General features: G+C 41.4%; 2 protein-coding genes across 6 annotated transcripts in view; one reads left to right on the top strand and one right to left on the bottom strand.

Moving 5' to 3' along the window:
- Positions 1-511: 511 nt before the first annotated feature.
- On the bottom strand, positions 512-26,249 carry NMRK1 (nicotinamide riboside kinase 1). 5 transcript variants are annotated; one of them, XM_036330804.1, is made up of 10 exons: positions 25,717-26,249; positions 22,085-22,223; positions 20,725-20,784; positions 19,214-19,304; positions 18,876-18,924; positions 12,723-12,867; positions 12,573-12,644; positions 11,843-11,949; positions 8,632-8,715; positions 512-1,656 (listed from the first exon to the last, which is right to left on the bottom strand). In XM_036330804.1, the coding sequence occupies exons 2-10, from the start codon at positions 22,213-22,215 to the stop codon at positions 1,619-1,621; spliced, it is 777 nt and encodes a 258-aa protein (XP_036186697.1). In that variant the 5' UTR covers positions 22,216-22,223; positions 25,717-26,249; the 3' UTR covers positions 512-1,618. The 5 variants fall into 5 exon arrangements, with proteins under 5 accessions (XP_036186697.1, XP_036186696.1, XP_036186698.1 ...); XM_036330803.1 differs by lacking the exon at positions 512-1,656 and adding an exon at positions 5,568-6,289; XM_036330805.1 differs by lacking the exons at positions 512-1,656; positions 12,573-12,644 and adding an exon at positions 5,568-6,289.
- The window catches only part of OSTF1 (osteoclast stimulating factor 1), a 59,389-nt gene continuing 59,198 nt past the window's right edge, over positions 26,238-26,428 (top strand). The window contains exon 1 of the mRNA XM_036330808.1: positions 26,238-26,418. Within this exon, the coding sequence (XP_036186701.1) occupies positions 26,385-26,418 (34 nt within the window). The 5' untranslated portion in view covers positions 26,238-26,384. The remainder of the gene's footprint in view (positions 26,419-26,428) is intronic.

Below are 26,428 nucleotides of genomic sequence, written 5' to 3'. Positions count from 1 at the left end.
GGACCCTTCAGTCCGCAGGCCGACGCTCTATCCACTGAGCCAAACTAGTCAGGGCTTGTTGTTGTTGTTTTGCTTAATCTCTTAACCTATTTCAGCCCCCCCCCAACCCCCCCACACACATCTTCTTCTCTCTCATAGCTGTCAGTCTGTTCTCTGTATCTATGAATCTATTTCTATTTTGTTTGTTAGTTTATTTTGTTCATTAGAGTCTACATATAAATGAAATCATATGGCACTTGTCTTTCTCTGACTGGCTTATTTAACTTAGCATAATACTCTCCAGGTCCATCCATGTTGTTGCAAAAGGTAATATTTATTTCATTTTTTTTACAGCTGAGTAGTATTCCATTGTATAACTGTACCACAAATTTTTTATCCATTCATCTACCAATGGGCACTTGGGTTGCTTCCAAATCTTGGTTATTGTAAATAACACTGCAATGAACATAGGGTGTGCATATATTCTTTCAAATTAGTGTTTTGGATTTCTTTGAATATATTCCCAGAAGCAGTTCATTTTTAATTTTTTGAGGACCCTCCATACTGTTTTCCACAGTGGCTGCACCTATCTGCATTTCCACCAACAGTGCACTAGGATTCCCTTTTATCTGTAGATATTTTTGCTGTCCTAACCTGGGAGAGGAGAGCACTACTGACATCTGGTGTATAGAGAATAGGGATGATGCTAACCATCCTTCAATGCACAGGACAGTCCCCCAGAGAAAATAATTATCTAGAAATGCCAAGAGTGCTGAGGCTAAAAAACCCTAGCTCTCAGTTCCCACAAGACAGCATCTACCTTTATGAGAATTAAACTATCCTAATCAAGAGAAAATAGCAAATCAAACAGGTATATATTGCTAGAGAATTGGCTAATCCATGGGTGAGCTGCCTCCAGCAGTCACCAACCAGTGGTCCATGAGGTCCGACAGGTTGTCTAGTAGACCCTAGACAATGCTTAGATAACTTGAAAAGGACATCCAGTAAACTCTTTTGCCTATTTTCAAGCTTTGGAAAATTTTCTTAGCAGCACTTGACATCATACCTAGCACATGCTAAGTGATCAATAAAGGTTAGTTACTATAAATTTATAGGTCACTAGATAGACGTCCAAATGCTCATACAGTAAAATGAACATAGCACTAGAACTTGTCTTTAGAGAATATTATAGAAGCATCATCATTGTTGTAAGTTACTTTCCTGTTGAATTATTTCATCATGGTCACTTCGATGTTTTAGTCTTTCTATATAACCTTCAGAACTATGGATCATAGATCCTGTTAAAAAACAAAACGCCATGTTTAAAAATTTTCCTGAAATCCTCACTGAAGAAAACAAGCTTCTCTTCCAGCCTGAGAAATTTTACTGTCAAATTGAGACTATCCAAAATAGACTTAGAAAATCCATGTAATGTTTTTACCTGCTGTAAAAACAGGTATGGTAACGTAAAGATCATAGGATTGTAGGCTATGGCCCTTTTGATAGACAAAAATGTTTTCATTCTATGAGCATGGTATCCCAGAGATAAGAGATGGGAAAATTTTTTTAAAAAAGGAACCACATAGTTGCCAAAATTCATCTTCTATAAATCAGTTGAATAGTATAACCAATAGTTGTATCAATCTGAGTCCATCAGGGGAGAGAAACCACAAAGTACTGTGAACAAGAAAAGTTTAATTAAATAATTGTATACATTCTTACATAAAATAAATATATTCTTAAAAAATTAATAATTGCATTATAGAAATTAAATAAACAGGTACATCATAGTTATACATAAATAAAATATATTTTAAATATATTTATTTATATAAATATGTGTATTAAAATATAAAAAGACCCAAATAACTTAATCATTCTGATTATATATTTATTATGTAAATAGAATATACACAAGGTATTGGCTACTAAGAAATAACGAGAACTCTTAAGGAACAGCCACATCTCCTATGACTGAGAAAGAGGTGAGCCAGTAATGAGAGCCAGACCTTGTTGGAGAAGCCCTGGCCGGGTAGCTCAGTTTGTTAGAGCATCAATACACCAAGGTTGCAGGTTCGGTCCCCAGTCAGGGCACGTACAAGACTCAACCAACAACTGGGTAAATAAGTGGAATAACAAATCAATCTCCCTCCTCTCTCCTCTCTCTCCTCTCCCTCTCCCTCTCCTCTCTCTCCTCTCCCTCTCCCTCTCCTCTCTCTCCTCTCCCTCTCCCTCTCCTCCCTCTCCTCCCTCTCCTCTCTCTCCTCTCCCTCTCCCTCTCCTCTCTCTCCTCTCCCTCTCCCTCTCCTCTCTCTCCTCTCCCTCTCCCTCTCCTCCCTCTCCTCCCTCTCCTCTCTCTCCTCTCCCTCTCCCTCTCCCTCTCCCTCTCCCTCTCCCTCTCCCTCTCCCTCTCCCTCTCCCTCTCCCTCTCCTCGCTCTCCTCTCCCTCTCCCTCTCCCTCTCCTCCCTCTCCTCTCTCTCCTCTCCCTCTCCCTCTCCCTCTCCTTCTTAAAAAAAAAGGAAGAAGGCTCTGCCCTGGCTCACTGAATGGCACAGAAGTAGCTGTGCTGCCACGTCAGCCAAACTTGCTGGAAATCTGTCCTCTGGAATTTTGGGTGCTTTGGAAAAGCCACTTATCGGAGGTGTCTCATCAGAACTTTGCTACAGTTGCTGACTTACAGGAAAGCAAAGCCTTTTTCTTTTTCAAATGTCTCTCCAGTGCCCTCTGTTGACAAACTAATATTGTTCCACCTGGCAAAGGAAAAATAGTTAAGGGCCCAGATTAATTTTTACAGGTGAGGCAAAATGAAGATTTTGGATCTAAGAGTGAATGAAATAAAAAATTGGCACAAGAATGATTTTGCAATGCTTTTAGGGGCTAAAAACACTGGTAATTTCAAGCTGGTAGTGTCCAAATAGCCAGGGTGGGGCCTCATGGGCCTGTGAGCTGCTATTTGTCCACTATTGTGCGAGTGCAATAAATCTAAAAGTGTGGTCCCTGGGTCAGCGATAATATCATCGGGGAACTTGTTAGAAATGCAAATTCCAGGGCCCTGCCCCCAAACTATTGAGTCAGAAACTGGGGTTGGGGGCCAGCCATCTGTCTTAATGAGCCCTCCAATTAATTCAGATACATGCTAAGGTTTAAGAATCACTGCTGTAACAATTAGTCCTAGGAACTTGCTGTGCAGGCTTGAAGGGAAGAGTCAATAGGGATATCTTTGCATGAGTTTTAGTCTCAATTTTTAATCTTGAGTAAAACAACTCAACTTCCCTAGGATCTGGAAGCTAGCAAGGAACATATTATTACCTCTATCTTTGCTATATGGATGACATCTTTGTGGACCCTGTGAGTGTGACTGCATTGGGATATACTCACTTTGGTAAAAAAATTTTTATATGTTTTAATTGATTTTTAGAGAGAGAGCAAGGGAGAGAAAGATAGAAACATCAATGAAAGAGAAACATCATCAATAAGCTGCATCCTGCATGCCCCCTACTGGGTCCCATTCAGAAAAGTTTCAGTCACTGGTCTAGAGGAACTGACCCACTGTTTGTGAGCTATGCTACATCTATGCACTCCTTGGAGTGAGAATAACTCATTAAGATAAGTTCCTGGCCACTGTCATGGATAACTATTTATTGTTCCACATACTGTTCCACATATAATCATGTGTGCTAGAACAAACAAAACAACAGCTGTCACTGTACTAAAGTACATGTTGTACCTCTGTTAAGGTTCTTGAATAAGGTTCTTGGTTAATGTTATAATTCACCCAGGAAAAATACAGTGCACTCTATTTGTATGCTGTTACTTGCAGACTTTGGGAATAAATATAATAGAAATTAATGGGGAATTTCAATTCTCATTTTCCTAAATCTTCAGACTAGCAACAGTATTCTAAGGCTGTTGAGATTATAGGGATTCTGGAGCCAGAAATGCTGGTTTTTCTGTCAAGAACTAAATAGAGTCCGAGTCTCATTCTTTTAATCCTTGCATTAAATTTAAGCCTATCCTAAGATATCCAATGTCATTTGCAATTGGTAAAATAATCCTTGACTTCCAGGAATGAAATAGTTGGAGAATCAGAAGAATATCATAAAGGGTGGCTGGCTGCAGTAGAATTCTTGTGTTGGAGTGTTGGGAAAATAAATACTGTTACCTTTAATGGTTTTTCTTAAACCAAGGAAACCTAGCTTAATACTTAGTGACTTTGACTTAGAAATCCAGTAATAAATCTACTGCATTCTTTTAAAATATATATATATATATGTATGTATGTATATATATATAATTTATTGATTTCAGAGAGGAAGGGGAGAGAAACTTCAATGATGAGAGAGAATCACTGATCAGCTGCCTCCTGCACCCCATACTGGTGACTGAGCCCGCAACCCAGGCATGTGCCCCAGGCATGTGCAGGAATCAAACTATGACCTCCTAGTTCATACGTCCACACTCAACCTCTGAACCACGCTGGCTGGGCCCTACTGCATTCTTATTATATAGCTCATGTTGGAGAAACACACATTTTTAAAAATAATTTTTAAAAATATATTTTTATTGATTTCAGAGAGGGAAAGGGAGGGATGGAAAAATGAATGATTAGGAGAATCCTCCATTGGCTGCCTCCTACACACACCCTATGGGGGATCGAGCCTCCATCCCAGGTATGTGCCCTGACCAGGAATCAGACCATGACCTCCTGGTTCATGGGTTGCTCAACCACTGAGCCACACAGGCTGGATGAGAAACACATTTTTTAGTATTTAATCTTTTAAAGAATTGTTTTATCTTTATTTTTATTGTTGACACTATTACAAATGTCTCCATTCTCCCTCCCCGACCCCTTTGCCCACATCCACCCTGCTCCCACCCCACCTTCCCTCTGGCCATCACCACACTGTTGTCTGTGTCTATGGGTTACTGTGGGTTATGCATATATGTTCTTTGGCTAATCCCTTCGCCTTCTGACTCCCGTCACCACCCCCTCTCATCTGATGGCTGTCAGTCTGTTCCATATATCCATGCCTCTGTTTCTTCTGTTTATCCCCCCATAACCATTTATCCTCTCTATACTTCCTCTACCTCCATCCACCTCTTCTCCTCCTCTGCCCCCGCTCCAGGCAATCACCACACTGTTGTCCAATGTCCATGAGTTCTTTCTTTTTTAGTATTTAATATTTGAAGTATGTAAAATGTGAAAATGACTATACTCTTTGACTAAGCGCTATTCTGTAAAATTTTAATGTAACTAAAGAAGAAAACCAGCAATCTTCATAGATATCTTTTATAGCATGTTATTTGCCAATATGAAACACTGGTACAATACTAAATATCCAACAATTGGGAAATGACTCAATAATCTTACATCAATTTGAACTATTATGCTACTCTTTATAATTAGAAATTATATTTTAAATCCAATGTAGAAAAATGCCAAAAAGAAAAATGTAAACATTTGATTATATTTTTAGTTTGCAATTTCTTATTTCTATGATTTGAAACTAGACATGTGACATCATCTGCACTAAGATGTTTATGTTGTCTTATAATTCACTTTCAATGAGGAAAACAGAACTCAGACTTCAGTTCTTCAACTGGGAGAGCTATTTCGTTTTATTCAGTTTCATTATATAATGGAATCTATATAGCTTCTTAAATATTAGATATTAATTTTAAAAAGAAACAAGCATCACAATGAACCATGTAAATCATGTAACCATATAAAAGACAGATGAATGTGAACAGCAAAATCATTGGATGTGTACTCATTAAGATGTTAACATTGCTGACTGGTGGACACATAGGTGATTATTTTTTCTCCTTTTACTTTTACATTAAAACTTGTTTTATAATTAATATACTTTTATCATGAGATAAAAGTAAACATTCTTAAAGGAGGTTTGAATGATGCTGGTGACTAGACTGCCTTGTTATAGTGAGAATAGGTAATCATTCAATTTCGCTTCAAAGTCTGGATTTAAGAAGGATGGAATTAAATATATAACTTCATATCCTTATTCTCCTCGGTCATTTAGTGTTTCTTATTAATCAAATTCAGTTATTGTTGTTTCCCATTCATTATTATGACTTTATCACAATTATGATTTTACGTGCTCAGAGTAGAAAATTAGTTGAGCAGGTTTATGAGATGTTATGAGAAACTTAAAGATTAGTCAAATGAAAATGAAAAAAAAAAAGATTAGTCAAATGAAACATCTGAAAGTCCTCCCCACTAGCTCATTCCTGAACTGAGGGTTACAGCAGGCTATGCTGAGGATCCCTCCAGGCTGGCTTTGCAGGACACTGTGGTTGGAAGAAATGGGAAAGATGGTGGGTTAATATAACACAGTAACTTATACAACTGGAAAAAAAAATAACAGGTCTTGAAGGTAGGAAAAGCTGATCTGTTTTGGATTTTATTTCTCTTCTAACGTGTCTGTTACATACAGGGGTGGGCAAAAGTAGCTTTACAGCTATTCGTATGGACAATCCAGTAATTAATAAGTAACAACACAAGAATAAACTGTGTTTCGCATACTCACAACTATACACCTACTTTTGCCCACCCTGTATTTTCTTCTTTTTAAACTTTATCCAATATCTAGAACACAAGCAAGATAGCCTTAAAAGGAGCAGTTAATTATTTCCTTACAAGTCTCCAGGACAGTGGTTCTCCACCTTGGCTGCACATTAGAATCACCTGGGAATCTTTTTAAAATCCTGATTTCTGGGCCTCATCCCCAGGAAATTCTGTTTCTTTGTTACTAATGTTGTGGCCCCACCCCATAACAAAGAAACAGAATTTCCGGAGGATGAGGCCCAGAAATCAGGATTTTAAACAGATTCCCAGGTGATTCTAATGTGCAGCCAAGGTTGAGAACCACTGCACTAACCCCTATAAAAGTGGCGTTGGCTCAGGCGCTATCATTTAGAAGGCAGAGCCCCTCCTTTCCCCCTACACCCCATTATCCAGTCATGCTGGAGCTTCACTGTAGGAGGCCTGCCTTTCATCAAGGTAACAGATGGCAGGGCTGGGCAGGCGTATCTGGCAAGAATTATAAGTTCCACTAAGAAGTAATTTAAAAATGGTCCTGAAATTTTTTCAGTTGGGTTCCTGCTTACATGAAGGGCTGATCCTGAAATTAGGAGCTTGTAGGGTCAATAAGCTACATTGCTGGGCTCAGTTCCCTGGTCAGATAGGAACTTATTGAGGACATGGGAAATCTGGTTCTTAAGAGAAGATATTTGGACTATGGCAGTGTGTCTCACCAAAAAAGCATGTAATATTCTTCACTGTTGGAGTGACTCATACTGTCTTCTCTTGAGTCATTGCATTTTGCATGAGTTAGCCATAAAAATCTTTTTAGTTCAAATTTAACAGCAGCTAGATCTATAGTTTTGTTCTCCCAGCATGCTTTGTTATCCTTCTTCTTCTGGTTTCTACCTCCTGCTCTGCTTTCCCTTTAATTTCTCCCTTTAATTCAGGAGACCTTAGGGGGTATATTCAATTACAACATCAGTACATGATCCAGTGCTAGCCAGTCTGAGTATGCTGGCTCCCTGGCCATAGTGATTGGTTTAGCAAAAGTCATGTGATCCAAGCAGGACCAATCAAAGTCTTCCGTGGGAACTTTCAGCTGGGCTAAAATGGGAAACTGCTTTTAAAAAAAACTGTTTAAGGTGGGGGTTGGGAGGCTGGGTGTAAAAGGCACAGAGATTAAGAAGTACGAATTGGTAGTTACAAAATAGTCATGAGTTGCAAACTACAGCATAGGAAATATAGTCAGTAATATTGCAGTGACTAAGTATGGTGCCAGGTGAGTACTTGATATATTAGGAGATCATGTTATACATTATGTGATTGTCTAACCACTATGCTGTACACCTGAAACTAATGTAAAATAATATGAATGTCACCTGTACTTGAAAAATAAAATTTAAAAAAACTTTAAAATTTTTTAAACATTTGCAAAAGCAGTGAGAATTATATGTAAACCCCTTGTACCAAACACCCAGCTTCAACATTTATCAACTCAGGAACAATCTTGAAAAAGGGTAAACTGCCTTTTTCCGCTGGGGCTGTTGGACCTAAGAGGACAGTGCTTCTAACAGACATGATGTCTGTCAGTGACTGCTGCCCCTGTACTGATTTTGCTTAAGCAAAATGTAGGAGGATTTCTCTCACTTGCAAATGTGTTGTCTAATATAAAAATCTTAACGAAACACTCAGTAAATAATTTTTTAAGCCTTATGCTTACTTTTGAGGTATCTGGGAAACAGAAATTCATGAAAAAATCTTTGAGAGGAATAAGGAGAAGGGGAGCTCTACGACATATTAAAACAAACAAGATCACCAGCATTTTAACTTCACTTGGCCAAAGGATCATTTCAGTCTTATTGAAATAGCAGCTAGCTACTAAAATATTTAAACTACATAACATAAGTATTAAGAGGTATAACGAAGGGTGGATATTTTCACCCTTAAAAAATTGATCAAGTCCTCAAACCCATTCAGAGTCTGATTCTGAATTGTCTTCAAAGTAATGAATGAATGGATACAGTCGCTCTTACATTGGCATTCTGGTATGCCATTCCTAGGTATGTAATGAACTATATTCCTAGCTGTCCCTTAGGACAATACTTACATTTTTGCTTTGCCAGTTCTTGTCTTAGATCTTCATACACTTGTGAAAAGAGGTCCTCTTTAGATTTTGTTCCATCCAGGTAAACTGAAAAGGGAAAAAGAAACATGTCAAATGCTAACAGGCTTATTAAGATAGCATGCTTACTTTGGCACCTGATAGCTCTTGAAAATACTAGTAGGTTTAACCAAAAAACCCAGGACCATAAAATAAAAATGAATGAATAGCCATTAGAGAGTGAAGTACATTATAGTCAGAAACAACAGGTAAAATTTTTTGGTTAATTACAGAGAAATGCACACTAGTTAATAAGAACATTATTACCTTTTTTTTTTTAAATGGAAGAACAAGAAAGGAAAATAATTATATGGCATTTTAGGAGGACTGAAGAGGTGCATCCCTGAAAGAATCATGTAAGGGAGTAGTTATCCCACTTACTGATGCATCAAGATTATCTGTGAAGCTTCTTTTTTTGTTTGTTTGGGTTTTTTTTGTTATCTAGGCTTTTAAAAAAATATATATATATATTTTATTGATTTTTTTACAGAGAGGAAGGGAGAGAGATAGTTAGAAACATCAATAAGAGAGAAACATCGATCAGCTGCCCCCCACATACCTCCCACTGGGGATGTGCCCACAACCAAGGTACATGCCCTTGACCGGAATCGAACCCAGGACCCTTCAGTCCACAAGCTGACGCTCTATCCACTGAGCCAAACCAGTTACAGCTTTGAGACCAAACCATTTAGGGGTCTGGGCTCCCCACATACATACTCAATCAGAATTCTTCAGGCCCAGAGGTATGTATTTTAAATACACACACACACACACACACACACACACACACACACACACAGTGGCCCGGTGCATGAAATTCGTGCGTGGGGGGGTGTCCCTCAGCCTGGCCTGGATCCTCTCCAATCTGGGGCCCCTTGGGGGATGCCCGACTGACGGTTTAGGCCCGATCCCTGTAGGATCGGGCCTAAACCGGCAGTCGGACATCCCTCTCACAATCCGGGACCACTGGCTCCTAACTGCTCACTTGCCTGCCTGCCTGATAGCCCCTAACCACTCTGCCTGCTGGCCTGTTCGGCCCCAACTGCTCCCCCATTTGCCGCCTCATGGCCCCCAACTGCCCTCCCCAGCTGGTCTCCCGGTCTAATTAGCATATTACCCTTTTATTAGTATGTGTGTATGTGTGTGTGTGTGTGTGTGTATATATTTCAGAGAGTAAGGGAGAGAGAGATAGAAACATCAATGATGAGAGAGAATCATTGATCAGTTGCCTCCTGCATGCCCTCCACTGTTGATTGAGCCCGCAACCCAGATATGTGCTCTGACCAGGAATCAGCTGTGACCTCCTTGTTCATAGGTCAATGCTCAACCACTGAGCCACTCCAGCCGGGCCCAGAAGATACATATTTTTAATAAAACTGGCATAGTAAGTCTTGGAGAAAAAGTAGAAGTTATGTATGTTAAAGGAAGGAAAAGGCCTTCTAGTCAGAAACCTGCAGAGGTAGGAGGTAGGAGAGAATTCTGCCTGTTAATAAGATGCACCGTTCGGAAAACCTAGAATGTGGGGAGGCAGAAACAGTGGAGAGAGGAGGTTTTGGTTTTGGAGCAAGGCTGTGCCTTTGTCTTTAGAGGCCTCGATGTCTGGCTGTGTGGGGGTTTTACCGGAGAGCTGGAGACTATGAAGATATCAAGCAAGGCAGGGACATAGTTAGATTTGCGTTTCAGATGGAGAGGGAGAGAGGAACAGTGAGAAGAGGAAGTGTGGCTAGAACCCCCGCAGTGGCTCTGTGGATGGGGAGAAGGTGAACTTGACTGAAGAAGAGGCCACGGAGCTTTTCCCAATATGGGCAACTCCCTTCATTCTGAAAAGTGTGCATCAGTCCTGCTGCTTCTGCTCCAACCAAGAGCCTTCTCTCTCGGCTTCCTGTAGTTTCTCTGTGTTGAGCCCTGTATTCCAGAGGTCTGTTCCGAGCCTGGGCTCACAGATCCAGATGTTTACCCCCAACTCGCCACTTTATGTCTCTCAGGCATCTTAACTTATGCCAAACAGACTTGTTCTTACCTTCCAAACCTGCAACTCCTTCACTTTTTTCTCTTTTCCAAAACAGTACCTGCCAGGTTCCAAGGTATTGTCCTCGACATCTTGATTTCCTGGACCCACCCTATCTATACTACCATCCAGTTCTATTGAGCACATATGCCCAATATTGCATCCTCTACACCCACCCTCCACATAGCCAGAGATATCTTACAAGAATCTGATATCTAACATGTCTGTAGAGGGCTTCCTACTTTTATTGAGATAATGACCCAAGCCCTTAACTGGCCTATATAGCCTTGTAGGGTTAGGATCTTTCCTGTATTATCAGCAGCACTTCTTGTCCTTGGTTTTCTCTCCACAAATACACCCTCTCCAATTCTTCCGGGTGCTGATCATTTCTTCCTGCCCCCTAGCCTTTCTATGTATCACACCCACTGGGGCGATCGTCCATCCCAACACTCTTCCCTTTCTCCAGTTAACCCTGTCAGTTGACATGTGGCTGGATCACTGGGACTTAGGCAAGTGCCCTAAGAGCTCGCTGTCACAGTACTCAGCACAGCTGGAAAGGACATGCTCATGTAGCTAGTTTAACGTTTGCTTCAATAGTAGAATGTTGGCTCATAAGAGTATGGACTGGATCTGCCTTATTTCCCTTGATATATAGCACCAGGACAATATCTGTACATTGAAAACATTCCATCCATATTTATTGAACAAATGACCACCTAGAAGTTGACAAGCTATTCACAAGAGCCATAGAGAGACAAGCAGAAGCCAGGAGAGCCTGTTGTGGAAGACGGGAGCCCCGAGTGCTACAGCTTACAGTTTCCTTTATAATATAACACATACATAAGAAACATTCCTGCCGAACCGGTTTGGCTCAGTGGATAGAGCGTCGGCCTGTGGACTCAAGGGTCCCAGGTTCGATTCCGGTCAAGGGCATGTACCTTGGCTGCGGGCACATCCCCGGTGGGGGGTGTGCAGGAGGCAGCTGATTGATCTCTCTCATCGATGTTTCTAACTCTCCGTCCCTCTCCCTTCTTCTCTGTAAAAAATCAATAAAATATATTTTAAAAAAAGAAACATTCCTTCTGAATTCTGTGTACTTTCTGGCAATGACAGGTTAACGGTCTCCCATGGAGGGAGAAAGGCACTTACCAATTTCCCACTCAATGTCCTCTATTTCTCGTCTGTGCTTTAAATACATGGGCCACACGTGGCCATCAAAGTACCCTGGGGGGTCTGGAGGCTCATAGACCCTCGTGCTGTCAAAACAGGTAGGAAATTTTGATGATAGAAACACACATCAATAAAGTAAAATAATAATGGCCAGGATAATAAAAAAAAATCACTGAGATCGAATCTAAACAGGATTAAGACTATACATTTTAGACTCAATCCCAGTTACAAAGACAATAAAATAAATTTAGCTTGCTCACCCAAAAATTAATCTTCTAATTCACTATAATTTATATTATCTTTTCCCCCTCATTTTTTTAAATAAAATAATTAAGAGACAAATATCAATGTAAATAATGATGAAATACTGATATGCAGGATTGAGCTTTAAAGTAATTGGTGTTCTTTGTGGCTATAGCAGAATATAGGCCTACTAATTTAAAGTCATAATCAACATGGAATTGTTTCATTTAAAGATTTAGGAGAAATCATCCAAATAGCTCCTACAGGGCCTTTTCTTAGAAAAGTAATTTGTATTTGTTCACATAGATGATTATTTATGGAAAAAGGTTTTCCGTATTATGTAAGAGTTGAGGCTTCCCTTGTTTGAAAAATGACATATACATATTGCTCAATAATGTTGCTGTCCTCATTTTTTGTAAATTTTGTCTTTTGAATCCACATCTACAAAGGCAATTTCAAAACTTACCTCCTCCTCCTCTTACATTCTTCATATGGAATGGTCACAAAGTATCTTCTATTCCATATAGTCTCAAGGGGCCTAAAATAATAGCATATTCAGTTCACAGGGGTTTCCCTCCCATTCATTACGAGTCAATATCTGAGTGAGGATGCTTACTTATAATTAAAGAGAAGGAAACCTTCGATGATTAATATGGGAACGTCCTCATTGTTTCTCTCTGTTGATACCGGAGAGTGTCTCGGGCTTTGCATCCAGCAAGAAATGGTGGACATCATTTTTTCCATGTTAAGCGCTTCAAGCACTTGAAACAACATACAAAAATGAGAAACCAGTACCAAAAAAGTGTTATTATGAGGATATGAGTATATTCCGGGCTCGCTAAATATATTAAACAACACTATTTACCCTTCAAAAAACCCAGTAACAAATCTTTTAGATACTTTTAAACTCTAATATTGATAAATGGGTATGTTTGAAACATTTTTATTATGGGACATTTGATACCTAATCAAAAGTAAAGAGTGAAGTACAATGAACTTCCATGTCCTCATGAACAGCTCTGACAATCATAAACTCATGGCGAATCTTGCTTTATTTATAATTTCTACTACCCCCTGATTACATGAAAGTCCAACATTTTTGGATGAAAAAATATCTACAAATTAGTTTGAAAGCTATATGACACCCTGAGGAAAATATCTACAATGTGTTTGTTAAAGAACTAATATTTTCAATATATAAAGAGCTCTTACAGATAAACAAGAGGAAAACCATTAAAACTTTTACAAAGAACACAAATATGTCATTTTCAAACTCTAACATGAGCATACTTTCCGGGCTCACAGTTATAAAAATGATTCTGAAAGTGTGGTACCTTGGCCAGCAGCCTCAGCATGACCTGGGAATTTACAAGGAAGGCGAATTCCGAGTCTCACTCCAGAAGTACTGAATTGGGTCATCTGGGCTTAGAGGTTTTTATTAATTAATCCTTAATTTATTTAATAGATATAGGGCTACTAAGATTTTCTATTTGTTCTGGTGTTAGTCTTGGTAAGTTACATTTTTCTGGGAAATAGTAAATTTTATTTGTTTTCTAATGTATTCACATAAGTTGTTTATAATACCCTCATCCTTTTAATGTAGGTAGCATCTGTAATGCTATTATCTTTTTTGGTTTTGGTATTTGTAATTTGTGCCTTTCCTGTTTTTTTGTTGTTGTTATTGTTGTGTTGTTTTTTATTTTTAATCCTAACCCGAGAATATTTTTCCATTGATTTTTAGAGAGAGTGAAAGAGGGAAAAGACAGAGAGAAATACCCATGTGAGACACAACGATTGGTAGCCTCCTGCACTTGCCCCATCGGGGCCCAGACTAGTACGTGCCCTCGGCCAGAATCAAGCATATTTTCAGTCCTTTGGGACCCTTCGTCTGTAGGCTGACGTTCTATCCACTGAGTCAAAACGGCTAGGGCTTTATTTTTTTTTCTTGAACAGTGTTGTGTAACCTGTTTGGGGATCACTCAGATTCTTGCATATGTAGATTTATGCCCTATGCCAAATTTGAGATGTTTTACATCATTACTTTTGTTTTACTTAAATTTTTTTTAAAAAAAATTAATGAGAGAGAGAGAAACATCATTTTGTTGTTCATGCATTCATTGGTTGCTTCTTCCCGACTAGAGATTGAACCTGCAATCTTGGCATATCGGGATAATGCTCTAACCAATTAAGCTACCTGACCAGGGCACTTCATATACTTTTGCAGCACCACACTCTTTCTCCTCTCCTTCTTAGACTCCAATAATATGTTAGATCTTTTGTTATTGTCCATATTTCTGTTAATTTCTTTTCAGTCTGTTTTCTCTCCGTTGTTCAGATTGAATAATTTCTATTGTTTTGTTTCATAGTTCACAGATTCTTTCCTCTATCATATTTATTCTGTTGAGCTGATCCAGTGAGTTTTAAAATTTCAGTTATTGTTTTCAGTTCTAAACTTTCAATTTGGCTCTTTTTTACATCTTGCGTTTCTTTACTGAGGCTTTCTAAGTTTTCACTTGACGCAAGAATGTTCACAATTGCTCGCTAAAGCCTTTTATTTTTATTTTATTTTTCGCTGAAGCCTTTTAATAAACACTGCTTTAAAACACTTTGTCAGGTCATTCCAACATCTGTGTCAACATGGAGAGGGAAGTTGGTGTCTGTGGATTGCCTTTTCTCACTCAAGTTGAGAACTGCCTGGTTTTCAATATGACAAGTGATACTCAGTCTTGTTCTGGAAATGTTGGATATTATGTGGCGAGGTTCTTAAGCCTATTTCTTCTTCTTTTTTTGCAGGTAGTCACCTGTTTGGGTGTAGATTGCCCAGATGAGGGGATGTTTGGCTCCTGGCTGGGCCTCACTGATACTTAGTGCAGGAGGGATTGCCATGAAGGGAGAAAGGGAAAACTAAAGTGCTGGTGTGGCTTCATTGCTGCTCAGCCAAGGGTCAAGTTCAGCTCTCCACTGACTTCTGCTGATAGAAGCTGACTATCTGGGCGAAAAAAGTGTGGAGTACAACTAGCAGCACCTCACACTACCTCATCCTGCCTCTTTGCTGCTGGGCGGGGGTGGAAGTTCAGTCACCGTTTTGTTCCACTGATATGATCCCTATGGATGACATGGAGGGCCACCTCACCCCACCTTACTAGTGCAATGGGCTCAGAAGTCTTGCTCCCCACTTGGCCCTGCTAACATCATGAGGGGAAAGTGTTTTTTGTTTTTTTCCCCCCTTTGGCTTGAGTAGGGTGGATATTGTAAAAATGATTTTCTATTCTGCTGGGACATCCTTTTCTGGTCCTTTGACTAGGGAACAGGTTTCCTGGTTGGTTTGTTTTTTGTCTGTATCTGTTGATGGTTCCATGTTGCACACTTCTCCAGCACCCCTTCTTGAATACATAAGAGGAAAAAAGAAAACTCTGGTAACTCACAGCCATGTTATTCCTCAAGGCCTGAAGTCCCTAGTCAGTCTGCTCTCTTCCTTTCATCTTTCAGAGTCTTTCCTTTGTTTGCTGTATTTCATCCAGGGTTTTTAGTAAGAGGAAGAAATAGTTAGGAATGGGGACAATCCATTTTGGCTGTAACCAGAAATACCATTAATATTAATATATTTTCATTATTACTCAATTAAAAATCTTTTCTATTTTTTATTATGATTTATTCTTTTTTTAAATAATGCTTTCTTTTTTTCCTTTTTCTTTTTAAAATATATTTTATTGATTTTTTGCAGAGAGGAAGGGAGAGGGATAGAGAGTTAGGAACATCGATGAGAGAGAAACATTGATCAGCTGCCTCCTGCACATCCCCAAGTGGGGATGTGCCCGCAACCCAGGCACATACCCTTGACCGGAATCGAACCTGGGACCCTTCAGTCCGCAGGCCGACACTCTATCCACTGAGCCAAACCGGTTAGGGCTGATTTATTCTTTAAGGCATGGAATATAAAAGTGTTTTGCTTCAGGTAAAATGGATGATGTCTGGGATTTGCTTCAAAATAATATAGGAGAAAGTGAGTGAGGGTCTTGGCCAAGAGTTCATTATTCTTAAAACTGGATGTTGAACTCATGAGAGTTCATTTATACTTTCTTGCCTACTTTTTTTTTTTTAAAGTATATTTTTATTGATTTCAGAGTGGAAGGAAGAAGGAGAGAAAGATAGAAACATCAATGATGAGAGAGAATAATTGATCAGCTGCCTCCTAAAAGCCCCCCATGGGGGATCAAGCCCACAACCTGGGCATGTGCCCTTGACTGGAATCAAATCTGAGACCTTTCAGTTCATAGGCCGATGCTCTATCCACTGAGCCAAACTGGCTAGGGCTTGCCTACTTTTGTATATGTTTAAAATTTTCCCTTATTAGGAAAAGTTTTTACTGAGGCAAGGATATATGGAACAGACTGACAGCTGTCAGATAGGAGGGAGATGGGGGAAACTGGATGAAAGAAGGTGAAGGGATTAGCCAAAGAACATATATGCATAACTCATAAATACAGATAACTGTGTGGTGATGGCCAGAGGGAAGGGGGTGGGAGTTGGGTGGAGGTGGGCAAAGGGGGGGAATGGGGACATCTATAATAGTGTCAACAATAAAAATAAAGTTAAAGTTTTTTTTAAAATATGTATTTTATTGATTTTTTACAGAGAGGAATAGAGTTAGAAACATTGATGAGAGAGAAACATCGATCAGCTGCCTCCTGCATACTCCCTACTGGGGATGTGCCCACAACCAAGGTACATGCCCTTGACCGGAATCTAACCTGGGACCTTTCAGTCCGCAGGCCGACGCTCTATCCACTGAGCCAAACCGGTTAGGGCTAAAGTTGAAGTTTTTAAAAATCAGAAAAAAAGGGGTAGTGATTATTTTGCAAACACTTGGGACTTTACTTCCTCTTTAGTTATTGATTTCTAATTTCTAATTCAATGCTCTGTGATTGGAGGATGTCCCTGTACCTTTGAGGTTGACTTTTTATTGTGCATTATCAATAACCTTTTCCTTCTGTCAATAGCTTATTCACATCCTTGGACATTTTTTTCAATTGGGATATTAGTGTTTGTCTTATTAGTTTGTAGGGACTCATTTAAATTAGGAATAATCCTTCATCAATTGTTGAAAACAATGTTTCCTTGTGTAACTCTTACTTTGTATAATCTTCCTTGCTAACCTTTAGAAGAAGGGAAGAGAAGAAAAGAATATCTTGACTGTAGCTCAAAGACACAAGAACAGACCGTAACTCAAGGACTTTGCCTCTCTTAAAACTATCATGTGTCTGTAAGAACTGACTACACAACATTTTACCTCCAAGGTTATCAAAGTTAAAAAGTAAAGAACATATTTTATGGCTCCTCAAGATAATTTCCTTGGTTGCTAGTTTGGATAAGCTCTCAATGATTATCTTGTTAATTATAAAAGTTGATAATACCTAGGGGAGGCTGGGGGAAGGTCAAGGGAGAAAATAAAAAGGAGACATATGTACTACTCTTTGTAATACTTTAAGCAATAAAACAAAATTTAAAAAAAAGTTGATAATACCATTAAATATAGTTTATTAACATGACATTTGTTTTTTCATTGATTTTTAGGGAGAGTGGAAAAGAGAGGGAACGACAGAGAGAGAAACATCAATGTGAGGGAAACACATCAATTGGTTGCCTCCTGTATGAGCCCTGATCAGGGCCTGGGCGGGGAGGAGCTTGCAACCAAGGTACGTGCCCTTGACTGGAATCGAACCAGGGACCCTTTGGTCCGCAGGCCGATGCTCTATCCGCTGAGCCAAACCGGCTAGGGCTGTGGTCGGCAAACTGCGGCTTTCGAGCCACATGCGGCTCTTTGGCCCCTTGAGTGTGGCTCTTCCTAAGCCTTAGGAGTACCCTAATTAAGTTAATAACAATGTACCTACCTATATAGTTTAAGTTTAAAAAATTTGGCTCTCAAAAGAAATTTCAATTGTTGTACTGTTGATATTTGGCTCTGTTGACTAATGAGTTTGCCAACCACTGGGCTAGGGTATAGCATGACATTCTTGATAGGAAAATAAACTTTTACTCATGGACTTTAATCCTTTGGCTTCAAAGCAGTGTTAGATTGGGTAGAGGAGTGAGGTGAATCCATTTAAAATATATTCATTATGGTTTTTGATCAGTGAAAAGAAAAAAAATCAACTGCCCAGACCACCGTGGTCACTGGAAAGGAAAGCTCAGAAGATGAGTGCTTTAAGTTTGCCCTAGGTAAGACTGAGGGTAGGGAAGGGAAGTAGTTAGTTATATTCCCCAGGCAAGGATGACTAGAGTACCCACCTTGCCCTAGCTGCAGAAGAAAAAAATCTATACCATTTCAATGTTTTCAGTTTTAAATATAAAACTGGGGAAAATATTTCATTTTTAAAAACAGTTGAATAGCTGGCCGGTGTGGCTCAGTGGTTGCACATCTACATATGAACCAGAAGATCACAGTTCGATTCCTGGTTAGGGCATATACCCGGTTGTGGGCTCGATCCCCAGTAGGGGGCATGCAGGAAGCAGCTGATCAATTATTTTCTCTCATCATTGATGTTTCTATCTCTCTCTCCCTTCCTCTCTGAAATCAAGAAAAATATGTATGTTTATGTAAATAAAAATAGCTGAACATAAGTCAGAAACCTTTACAAAAGCACATTCAAAGTACAGTAATATGTATTTAAACACACTTTGAGAATGTCTTCATAGATAGCACCGTATTTGGGTTTGAAAAAGAAAATGAACATTAGAGTGTAATATTTTCACAAGCTCATCTACTTACCGTCGTACTGCAGAAATCCATTTTTATCTGTCTCTATCTCAGACGGTGGCTGAAAAAATAATAAAGTACCCATAAAAACTGTGCAATGCAGAAATAAGACAATTATACAATGAAGAGGTGGTAAAACTTGAATAAATGCATTGAATGAGGATAAATAAAATCAAAGAACAGCCGCGATAGTGGTGCCATCTAGTGGATAAGTAACACTACTGCATTGACTCTACCTTCACTACAAAAGCTGTCTCACTCAACAAAGGCTTTTTGGATGTAATACAATCAACTTTGCTACTAGAACTTCTTTTGTGTTAAATAAATTATCTAAGAAGTTTTAAAGATACCTTAAAGAAATCATCCTGAGATATGACACTGCAGTTTGGGAGATGTTTTTGCAAATTTTTAGCCAGTGTTGTCTTCCCACCATTTGTCACACTGAACCAAAAAAAAAAAGAGAAAGAAAGAAACTTCGTAAAAATATTGAAAGTACCAAGAAGAAAGTTACATTAAAAAGCTTAAAACATTAAAAAATATCTTAGAAAAAGAACATTTAAAACAGCAGTTCTCAACCTGTGGGTTGCAACCCCTTTGGCGGTCGAACGACCCTTTCACAGGGGTCGCCTAAGACCATCCTGCATATCAGATATTTACATTACGATTCATAACAATAGCAACATTACAGTTATGAAGTAGCAATGAAAATAATTTTTTGGTTAGGTCACAACATGAGGAACTGTATTTAAAGGGCCAGAAGGTTGAGAACCACTGATTTAAAACAATATCTAATATCTAAGGAAAATTATTTCTTTCATAGATAATGTTTTTCTGTGGGGAAAACCAAGGCATAAGTAGATGGTGCAATAAATTATAAGATAAGCTGGGAACTTGCCAGTGCTGCTCAGTGGTTGAGCATCAACCTATGAACCAGAAGGTCACAGTTCGATTCCTGGTCAGGGTACATGCCCAGGATGTGAGCTTGATCCCCAGTAGGAGGCATGCAGGAGGCAGCCGATCAATGGTTCTCTCTCATTATTGATATTTCTACCTCTCTCTCCCTTTCCTTTCCTCTCTGAAATCAATAAAAATATATTCTCAAAAAAAGAAATAAGCTGGGAAGGATTGAGGAGAAAGGTAACTAACTATTAGGGCAAGTGAACTGGGTAATACCAAGACTAAATACAGCTATTGTGTTGGAAACAAAATAATTTTTTTTTTGTCTATAGTGAAACATTCACAGGATTTATATGCAACACAGAATATGAGCAGTACATTTTAATGCAACTATATAAAACTGCATTTGGTCATCGAGATTCTTTTTCAATGCACAGTGGAGAAAAATGGAGGAGTGGCTTATTATAAGCCCACCTATCATGAATTCACCTCTCCCTTTGCAATGTCTCCTTTTCCCCTGATCTCTTTCCACTTTGGGGATAGGTGGGAGGTCCATTTCAGCTGACCACACCAGCCAAGTGAGGTGGTTCCATATTCCATATGTCCAAAGCTGGGCGTAACAGAAAAGAAATGATAGCTTCTCTCCAACGTCACACTGAGGGAGCAGCCATCTGGAGAATGAAACCATCCTGAACCAAAATAGCATCTGATCAGGCCTTGCCTTTGGTATAAAAAATAAATGATAAAGTAGCTTATTGACTCTCCTGTTTTTCTGTTTACAAGGAGACTCTCCCATCTCCTGTTGGCATTTATGCAGCCAGTGCTCCATTTTACATTTGATACTGGCCTGTTCTGCAGGACTCGGGAATCCTCACTGCTTCTCCTTCCCCCATCACGTCCACATGAAAACACCCTTTGGGCATCCTGAGTGTCTTGACCAGCTGTGTGTAGCAAAATTACTCACCCACCAATCCCAATGACAAATGTTTTCATGATTAGCTTTGAAAATGTCTTCTGAAATTTCCTGAAATAAAAAAAAATTGAATGCTTATCATTTAGAGGTCTGAAGAGGTAAAAGAAAGAGTCCTACACTGGGAGGGCCAGCTGAGGGGAAAGATGGCTCAGCCCTGGACTAGCCACATTCTGTGGAGGAGCTTCACACCATACAGGCACACCCTGGAGATACTGTGGGTTCAGTTCCAGACCACCCTGTAATAAAGGTAGTCATAATCTTTTTGCTGGTGGAGGGTCTTGACTTCAGTTTGTTAAAAAAACTCAAAAACTCAAAAAAACCATGCAATGTCCGTAAAGCGCAGTGAAACGAGGTACAGTATGCCTGTGCTGGCTTCTGTCGGCCACACTCTCCTGCTAACTGCCCACAGATGGTGCGTGCTCAGCGCCTGTGTGCCCAAGTCAAGGGAACTGAAAGGGCCCGTGACAAAGTGGATACCCTTGAAGGTGTGTTTTCAAGGCTGTGGAAGAGCTGCGAGGTTGCAGAGCACCCTACAGTTTTATACCCGGTCCCTCAGCCAGGTCGCCTTTTACCTGCTGGATTCAATCACTCGGACATGATCCATTTTCCCCACGGAGGGAACCACAGAGCTTCTCTCTCTCTCTCTCTTTCCCCTCTGCACCCTCTGCGTTAAGGGCACTATTTCCCCACCCAAAAGCCTAGGTCTGAGGCTAGGGTAGATAACTTTTTTTCAGAAATGGGACAGGCAGTAAATGTTAGAGGCTTTGTGGGTAAAGAGGCAAAATCCAGGTTATTATGTAGGTATTTATATGAGAGAGAAAACAAATTTCCACGATGTTTTTGATAACAGTCAAGACATAATAATAATCGAGTACAACTGTTTTTGGGTAATACATGTCTACTAATGAAAAGGATGGAATTCCTTTCTTTTCTTTTCTTTTCTTTTCTTTTCTTTTCTTTTCTTTTCTTTTCTTTTCTTTTCTTTTCTTTTTTGGATAACATTTCTCTTACTGGATTTGCAAGTTTGTGCTCCCTATCAGAAAACTAATGGCAAATGTTGAAGCAGAGGGCCAGGTTTTAGGCACAAGACCCTGGTCTGTTGACCCCTGGTCTAGGGGCTGGAGGGCAGTTTCACACATGGCCATCTAAGGTTCATCACAGCAGTCCCTTCCAATGGGCCAGTTTCACCTTTTTACGTGAAAAGGGGAAGGTCAGTGGAGGGAGCCTTAGAAAGCTGCTCTTTACCCCTGACTGCCTTGCTTGGCTGATCAGGAATCTAAGCTGTGCTGTTCCTGGGGAGTGGCCCCTGAGCTGGGGGTTCCCAGCAGCCTTCCCGCTTCCTATCTCTGACCTGTGTCCAGACGTCCCCCGGGGAGAGGTGGTGGGGAGAAGAGCCTGGTGCAGAGGGGCGGTTGTTCTTTGGCGTCTGCTCAGAATATTCCAAACTGAGAGCAATAGCTTAAGGTTCGGTCCCACTTTCATTAACGTGCCTATGTGAGACAAGGATTCAATGATGACTATGCTAAAAATACAGTAACAGAACACGCTGGACATCTGAGTTTCACCAGGAGTTGCATTGTTGAATATATATCCCACCCAAATTGACCGAGCATGTCAAGGGACCAATTACAGACAATGAGTACCGTAAATTTTTATGCTGTAATTGTCTACGTAAGAAACGTCCAAATCTGTAGACTTTTTTTTTTTTTTATGAGTTCATTTGAGCCAAACTGACAATGGCTGGGAAGCCAAATCTCAACGGATTGAAAAAATGCTCTGGAGAATGGTAGTTTTGCTGCTTATTTTATACATTAAAAACAAAGGAAGAGACAGAACATGCTACATGAAATTCATTCGTGATAGGGAGGTGGGATAATGCAAAACGGGAAATCCCTGAGATTGGCTAAAGAACAAAACAGAGAGACACTTCTTTTACACTGGTGGGTACAGGAGAGTTAACAGTGAACATTCATAGCACACAGGGATGGTATTTGGGGAACAAGATAACAGTGAGGGGTGGTGTGGTCTCATGCCCTGGTGTGAGGTTATACTCTGAGAGGTCTGGAAAAAAGGAGATTACACTGACATTCCAAGGGTTTGTTATCTTAGATGCAAAAAGACAACAGACAGACCTACTTAAGGTAAAAAGCGAACCTTTGTCAACGAAGGTCCAGGCCCAGGATGTGGCACCTGCCATGACGAGCTTTGAGTCAGGAGTATTTATGTTCTGTTCTGACCATCCTGTGTGGTTCCTTTACGTCTCTGAGTGTAAGGCCCGCCACACAGGCCTCCCTTGAGCTGGTCAGGTTTAGTATGTGGCCCCTTTTTTTGTCCACATAATTTTTCTTTTGGGTTTAATTTTACCCTATGCTTATTTTTAATATGTCAGTGCAAGGGTGGCAACTATTTTTTGGGGGGGGTAGAGAAGGCTGCCCTTTATCTTGAGAGGGTGCCTTTCCTACTTTTTTGTTGATAAATGTCCTTTCTCGTGTGAAAGGATGGCTTAGGGCAGTGGTTGGCGAACTGTGGCTTGCAAGCCACATGCGGCTCTTTGGCCCCTTGAGTGCGGCCCTTCCACAAAATACCACGTGCAGGCGAGCACGGGCAGTGCAATTGAAACTTCGTGGCCCATGCGCAGAAGGTGGTATTTTGTGGAAGAGCCACACTCAAGGGGCCAAAGAGCTGCATGTGGCTCGCGAGCCGCAGTTTGCCGACCACTGGCTTAGGGAGTTCACTTAGTCCACCCCTTCATTTTACAGTTGAAACTGGCCCAGAAAATGCAGTGACTTGCCCAAGGTAACACAACTAGTATGTTTTGGAAAAGAGAAACAAAACTAGACCTCTTTCCAAGCTGCTAAAAAGCACTTTGTTACCAAGAGCAAAGAAAAAATGGTGCACATGCGCTGGCTTGTGAGGCTCCCATGTATAATTAATGCCCTTTTTCTTGATGTATTATTGATGGGTGTATATTTTCTCTGCACACTACATGGCAAGGACTGCTGGTCCCCTGTGCTTCTTGCCACATTTGTGCATACACATTAGGATACTGTATCAATTACATAGCATGTAAGTAATGAGTGTGGTTGCGGCCCTGGAAACAGGCTTGAGGGGATTATTTGGGTGGAAACTCTAGCAATTCAGAAACTAGGAGTGAGAGTTAAGAACCTACTATTATAATTCTCTTGGGCTCAGGAGGGAACTCCCCCAGTCCAACGCAAGTTTTTACCAAAACAGGAACCCTCGGTTCTATATTAGTTAGTAGTCTTAGCCTGTCCAAGTCAGTGCTTGGGCAAATGTTGGGTACAGTCCATTAGCAACGAACAGATGACCATGTGGTGGGAAGGGTGGGGAACTGGAAGCAGCAGAAGCAAGACCTCTGGCTGGGATGAGTAGCAGGGGGGTAGGGGGTGTAGAAATCCCAGAAGCCATTTATTTCAGACAGTGTTGGATGCACAGGGCAGCTTCTGGTGATTCCTAAGTTCAGGCCTGGCACTGTCCACCTCAACACCAGGTTCTGTTATTTCACTGCCTGTAGCCCTCTTTAAGAACTATTTTAAAATCACATTTCAAAGCTTTTAATCAAGAGTTGCCAGTCTCTAAATACTGTATGTATACACAGCAGCAGCCTCCATGAAGCAAACAAATTTGATCAACTACACACTGTTGATCACTGAATGTCTCCAGAGAGACAGCCATTTGGACTTTCCAGCCTCATCAATGCAGGGCATCCAATTACTAGGAATATAATCACCCCCAATCTCATGGGATATTAGCGTGCTTTATTCTCCCAATAAGTGCAAAGCTTTCCTCAGCAGCACAGAGCATTTGCATAGGGGTAGGAGAAGCGACTAAGATATCCATGAGCAAACCCAAAATAAGTAATTTTAACTACTTTCTTTTACCCTAAGTAAAATATATTGTTGAGTCTTTTTTTTCATAGCTGGTGTTTATAATATTTCACTTATTTCACTACTCAAGTTGGTACATTTTGGATTCCAAACTGCAAAATAGTCACAGGTGGCATGTGCAGAATCAGCAAATAATAAGAAAATAGCAACTCCCTAACACAACTGTTTGGCAGACCAATGACAATATGCTAACGAAGTGTTCTGCTTTTCCACGTATTGAAAAGAGCAATTTGGCTAAAATTTCTGAATATGCAAAAGATTTCCCTTTCCCTTGGAATCACTCCATCTTTCACTAACCCCTGGTGTAAGTTTCGAAACTTCATTTTACGTAGTCTCATGCAGAAAGCTTTTCTTTCTTTTCCATTTTTCTTCCCCCAAACACAGAGTTGGTGTATAATATTGACTGTGTTATTTCGAACTTAAAAACGCTGCATTTCGTGTGTGCTCTAGTCCTCGCTCCCATTGGCGATTCAGTTTGCTGGGTGACGGGGTGGGCAAATGTTTGCAAAGTGCTAGATAGAGAATGTTTCCGACTTTGCACGCAGCTCTTATGAAGTGAGAGCGGCCACAGACGATACATAAGCAACTGAGCGTGGCTGTGTTCCTAACACTTTCTGGACATTGGAATGTGAATGTTATATAATTTTCACGTGTCACAAAATATTCTTGTGACCCCTTTCCAGCCATATAAAAATGTAAAAACCGTTCTTGGTTAGCACGCCCTACGGTAACAGGAGGCAGGGGGCGGTAGAGTTAGTCAACCCAATGCCGGAGGATACAAGACCTCCTCCGTGGGGATCCAGACCTGGTCTTGTCCCGGGTGACTCCCCCCACAATCTGGACGATCTGTGGGAGGCAGACTCCCATTTTAAGGATTATTGCGGGGCGTTAAAGCACTAAGTCAGCACGAGTACACACGGCAGGCTACGTTTCGGCACGTCTAAGGTGTCAGAGGCCCAACGGGACTTGCAAGACGCAACCAGGTTCGGGCTCCAGCAGAGGAAACACTCTGGAAACACTTGTAGGCCCCACGGGGCGAGGCTGCGCGGCGCGGCGGGGTCAGGCAGGTACTCACCCGGACTTTCTAGTCCTCCCCGGCAACGCGGCAGAGGCGATGGCCCGGCGCGCCGGTCACTAACCCGCCGCAAGCCCACAGCTCGCTCACCCAGAGGCCCCTGCCCTTGCCCCCGCGCTCCTCCCACTGCGCCCCTCCCACTGCGCCCCTCCCGGGTCAGAGGCGGCCCAGGTACAGGTCATTAACGGAGGGATCAGCACACCCCGCTGTAGACCCCGTAGGGCGGGGCCGGGCTCCGGCGAGCGTGGCTCTGCGCGCGCCCCTGCGGGTCCAGCCCTATCTCGTCGGGCGCGCGCGCCGGCAGCTCCCTGGCTAGGCTGCCGCTGGCTCCGCCGCCCGCGCTCCCGCGCCCCCGCCGCCGCGCCCCCGCCGCCGCGCCGCAGCTGCCAGCGGGGAGCCAATGAGCGCTCGGCGAGGCGGCGGCCACTTCCTCGTCAGCCCGGCCGCGCGCTCGGGACGGCTGGGCGGCCGCGGGGCGGGGCAGGGACTGCGCCGAGCCCCTCTGCCTGCGTCCGCTGGTCCTGCCGCCGAGGGTGGGCGCAGGTCCTCGAAGGCGCACCGCTGCGGACCGGACCACCAGGAGCTTTGGTTGACCGAGCGCCGGCTGGCGGGGCGTTCGTTGGGCTTTTCGTGCGTCGTCTTCAGGATCAGCTGCTCCAGGAAGCGAGATGGCGAAGCCGCCACCCAAACCGGTCAAACCAGGTAAGGGAGG

Source organism: Myotis myotis, unplaced genomic scaffold, assembly GCF_014108235.1.
Source record: "Myotis myotis isolate mMyoMyo1 unplaced genomic scaffold, mMyoMyo1.p scaffold_m19_p_12, whole genome shotgun sequence".
Taxonomy (NCBI): Eukaryota; Metazoa; Chordata; class Mammalia; order Chiroptera; family Vespertilionidae; genus Myotis; species Myotis myotis.
This window is presented reverse-complemented; position numbering and strand designations above follow the sequence as displayed.

Coding starts and splice junctions, on each gene's coding strand:
- NMRK1 (XM_036330804.1), bottom strand. CDS start 22,215: ATGAAAGTGGGACCGAACCTTAAGCTATTGCTCTCAGTTTGGAATATT. Junction 18,925..19,213: donor CTCAGGATGATTTCTTTAAG/GTATCTTTAAAA, acceptor TTATTTTTTCAG/CCACCGTCTGAGATAGAGAC. Junction 1,657..8,631: donor AGAACTGGCAAAGCAAAAAT/GTAAGTATTGTC, acceptor TCTTGTTCACAG/TACTTTGTGGTTTCTCTCCC.